This window comes from Rhinichthys klamathensis, unplaced genomic scaffold, assembly GCF_029890125.1.
Source record: "Rhinichthys klamathensis goyatoka isolate OS25496 unplaced genomic scaffold, OSU_Roscu_1.1 h1tg000257l_1, whole genome shotgun sequence".
In the NCBI taxonomy this organism is placed as follows: Eukaryota; Metazoa; Chordata; class Actinopteri; order Cypriniformes; family Leuciscidae; genus Rhinichthys; species Rhinichthys klamathensis.
In genome coordinates, this window is record NW_026606779.1 from 75001 (window position 1) to 80000 (window position 5000).

The following is a 5000-nucleotide window of genomic DNA, read 5'->3' on the forward strand; positions in this document are numbered from 1 at the left end:
GACTGCACAAAACACACACACCACACTGAGATGAAGACTGCACAAAACACACACACCACACTGAGAACATGAAGACTACACAAAACACACACACCAAACTGAGATGAAGACTGCACAAAACACACACACCACACTGAGATGAAGACTGCACAAAACACACACACCACACTGAGAACATGAAGACTACACAAAACACACACACCACACTGAGATGAAGACTGCACAAAACACACACACCACACTGAGATGAAGACTGCACAAAACACACACACCACACTGAGATGAAGACTGCACAAAACACACACACCACACTGAGATGAAGACTGCACAAAACACACACACCACACTGAGATGAAGACTGCACAAAACACACACACGACACTGAGAACATGAAGACTACACAAAACACACACACCACACTGAGATGAAGACTGCACAAAACACACACACCACACTGAGATGAAGACTGCACAAAACACACACACCACACTGAGATGAAGACTGCACAAAACACACACACCACACTGAGATGAAGACTGCACAAAACACACACACCACACTGAGAACATGAAGACTACACAAAACACACACACCACACTGAGATGAAGACTGCACAAAACACACACACCACACTGAGAACATGAAGACTACACAAAACACACACACCACACTGAGATGAAGACTGCCCAAAACACACACACCACACTGAGATGAAGACTGCACAAAACACACACACCACACTGAGAACATGAAGACTACACAAAACACACACACCACACTGAGATGAAGACTGCACAAAACACACACACCACACTGAGAACATGAAGACTACACAAAACACACACACCACACTGAGATGAAGACTGCACAAAACACACACACCACACTGAGAACATGAAGACTACACAAAACACACACACCACACTGAGAAAATGAAAACGTGTGAAAACGACAGAAGATGCAAAATTATGAATAAAGGAAAAACTAGTCACTGAATGAAAGTTATTAAGAGTTTTGTTTTTAGGCACTTGTGTCAGGGTTATTGTTGTTAACTAAAACTAAAACATTTCTCATTTTTGTTTAGTGCAAGTTGAAGTACTAAAGTAACTAAAACTAAAACTGAAATAAAAATTAATAAATAGTTTAAAAATTATTAGACATTCAGAGAGAGAAAAAATGACAATGACAAACTTTAACTAAAATTTAAAAAAAATTAAACCATACAAAAAAAGAATACAAACTATAATAGCATATCAACTATTAAATAAATACGTATATGTTAAATGCAATAAAATATTAAAAAACAAATCTTTTACTAAAATCATTAAAATTATACACTTCAACTAAAATATAAAAACTGAAAATATAAAAATATTAATAAAAGCTTGAATAGTATGTCAATAAAACTAAAACAACACTACTTATTACTAATCAAGTAAAAAATAAAATAACCAAAATAAAATATAAAAAAAATAATAAAAAATAATAAACTTCAACTAAAAATGTTTGTAAAAAAAAAATACCAAAACAAAAATTAATTCAAAAACATTAATAAAAACTACACTACTTAGTACTAATCAAGTACAAAAAAAGTTAGATAAAATAAACTATTTAAAAAAGTTACTAACTTTTACAAAAAAAAATGATTTTTATAAAAAAAAGTAAGACTAAAATAAAAACTGAAAATACAAAAATAAAAACTAATTCAAAATATTAATAAAAACTTCAACAGTATATTAATCTATATTAAAAAGTATTTTTTACTAAATTAAAAGAAACTAGAGTAAAATAAAAGACCTGAAAATATCAAAAGTAAATTAAAGATGCACCAGAACAGCGGCACACTAAAGACCAAAACAAGCACCACGTCTGCAGACTGTTGCTCCCAAACAGACCCACTGTAATCACTCAATGTCATGAACCGTATGAAAACAAACGCTAAACCCGCACCGGTCCTGTGGAGGGGGCCGGGGTCACCGGGACAGGCGATGGGCTTCGGGCTCTTGCTCCGGATAATCTCACAGGACGGCGTGAGGAAGCCTATGCTCTCGTCCGAGGAGCGCTGTCTCGCACTGAGTGTGTGAACCGTGACCGTGTACATGCAGGAGAACAGCAGGTTGGGGAGATTAATGTAGTTCTCCTGCAAAAGAGAAGCACGTTTGTTAAAGAGAGAGCGGGTGACCGGAGGATGGAGAGAACCGGTGTGTGTTCATGCAGAAGTCTACGGTGTTGTGGGAATCATCATGCATCATGCATCATCTTTCTAAATGTCATAATCATGTGATAACAAACAAGCAATGAGCTCATTGTTTCTGCATTCAATTATTACATTGTTTAAATTAATACCTTTTTCGCTAACTGTGATTTTGTATATGTATATTTCTGAAATGCATAACTCAGACAGTTTCCTCTGATAACAGATCACTGTAAACTGTAATGTGGACATTTTCTGTAAAGCTGCTTTGAAATGATGTGTATTGTGAAAAGCGCTAAACAAATAAATGTGAATTGAACTGAATTGTTGGAGTGACTAAAAAAACAGGCCATACTAATGCCTACAAATTAAATACATTACATTGCCTTCGAGGTTTATATGCATTCCCTCCCTGGGGTCAAACCCATGACCCTGGCATTGCTAATGCCACGCTTTGAGGCACAAAACACCCTTATATAAATCACCCCGAACATCTTATAAACTGAATAGCAACACCCTAGCAACCCCCTAGAACACCTTAGAACTTGACTGCATTGCAACCCCTAGCAGCCAGCTACAACAGCTTAGCCACTCCAGAGCAACGTCTTGGCAATCCCCCCGAACATTTCAGAAACTGCATAGCAACACCCTAGCAACCCCCTAAAACACCTTAGAACTTTACTGCATAGCAACCTCTAGCAGCCAGCTACAACACCTTAGCAACTCCAGAGCAAGGTCTTGGCAACCACCCCGAACATATCAAAAACTGCATAGCAACACCCTAGCAACACCATAGAACACCTTAGAACTTAACTGCATTGCAACCCCTAGCAGCCAGCTACAACACCTTAGCCACTCCAGAGCAAGGTCTTGGCAACCACCCCGAACATATCAAAAACTGCATAGCAACACCCTAGCAACACCATAGAACACCTTAGAACTTAACCCTCTGGGGTCCAAGGTGTTTTTTGGGTCCTTGAGATGTTTTGACATACTCTGACATTTGTGCTTTTTTCAGTTGCTTATAAACATATTACTGGCAAAGGTGTAATTACACTCTATTTAGCACACACAGGGCTACCATAATGTGTGAGCAACATGTATGTACATTTTTGTATTTTTGAGAGAATATTGTTTATGCGTGGTTATTGAAAAAACTAAAACTTAAAGTTTCTGAAATAAGGCCACAAAACACATACTAAATATGTGTCCACAAGACTTTTGACTAATGGATGTTGTCGCCTAGAGTTTTTTCTTCAAAATGATCTGAAAATCATCCTTTCTAATCATTCACATAAAACAATAGATTGGTTTAAATTTAAAAATGACACTTTTTGTTTGGAAAGGCAATATGCGCAGGGGTGTGACCTGCTGTGATTCACACCTGAGAAGACAATGGGCCCGCATAATGAGTGCATAATGGGGCTGCATACTAACGACCCTTTCATTCAGGTGTGTCAATGAGCCACAAGAATGCAATGACAATATATATATATATATATGCCTATATAATCCAAAATTGGTTCACAGTTCCAATTATTTATTTATTTTTCAAATTGTGCTTTCAAATTGTATAATATCAAATGTAAAAATTTCTAGTAATTGTGCAGTTAATTATCATACTGTTTTTACAGAAAGTTTGGGAATATATCCCAAATGTGTCACTAATAAAACACAATACAAATAATTTAAAGAGGAGGCTTATATTGAGCTTTTAAGATTTACCTAAGATTTATTTATATGTAGCCTACATATATTTTTGCTATTTTAATAAAAAGGTTACAATTACAACAACAATTAAAATTTTAACTATATTTCAAATGTAATCTTTCTTTGTATTATATACTAAAGTATACATTTTATCATACATATTTCACAGTTGCGGATTAATTAGTTTGAATATAGCTTACAATCGAACAAACACTATAATAACATCTTAGCAAACAAGCTTATTTGATGTGGCAGTATTTTACAGTAAAAACGACATCTTGTCTTTCATATGTAACACATCGTTTTTATGATTAGGACATATAAATGTTAATTTGCAGTTTAATACGTTGCTTATACAAAAATATTTTATTTCAACATATTTCAGTCGATTTTTACTCATCTCAGTATTGGAATATAGTTAGGTAAAAGCTGTTCATTCATTCACACACAAAAACGCGATTCAAACAGTCTTTTTGTTTACAGACACTATTCCATATCGCGATTAGCACAAAGCACTTGAAAATAAAGAATGTACCTATTTCCTCGGCTGGATCCGTTGCTCCTCCAAATGAAACTACCTGTAGCCTACTTCTGAGGTCATTTTTTCCAGGATTATTATTAAGATAGAACTATTATTCCTCACAGCGTCGTAAATCTGAGTCTCTTTCGGTGGTTATCCAGCTGATGTGGGCGTGGATCGCATTTGTGTTTGAATAGAGCGCGCGCTCCGTGGGCGTGGTCAAATTAACTTTAATGAGCTGAGACGAGAACGACTATCATCTCTCTCTTTTCGTACAGATTACATAAAATGAGAAACATTTTTTTTTATATAAATTACTTCATTTAAAAGAAGATAATTCAGGCTTCATGCCTGTGTGCCTGTATACCTGTTTGACTGAGTATTTACAGAGTTACAGATGATTTTTCGGACGCGTTTCAGAATGGACTTCACTGACAGAGAGAACGCAGAACGCGCATCATGTTTATTTTTCTTTATTAGGCGAAAATCACAACACTTTGTTTTTATTATGAGGTTCCACAAAAAAAATACAAACTTAACAGGATCGAATGATGTACAACACTTATATGTAAGATC

The 5000-nt window shown here is 35.7% G+C and overlaps 1 protein-coding gene across 1 annotated transcript in view; it reads right to left on the reverse strand.

Moving 5' to 3' along the window:
* LOC130101510 (anosmin-1) overlaps positions 1–5000 on the reverse strand; it is an 83861-nt gene that overhangs the window by 7899 nt on the left and 70962 nt on the right. Inside the window, exon 11 of the mRNA XM_056267279.1 lies at positions 1951–2140. Coding sequence (XP_056123254.1) covers positions 1951–2140 — 190 coding nt within the window. The remainder of the gene's footprint in view (positions 1–1950; positions 2141–5000) is intronic.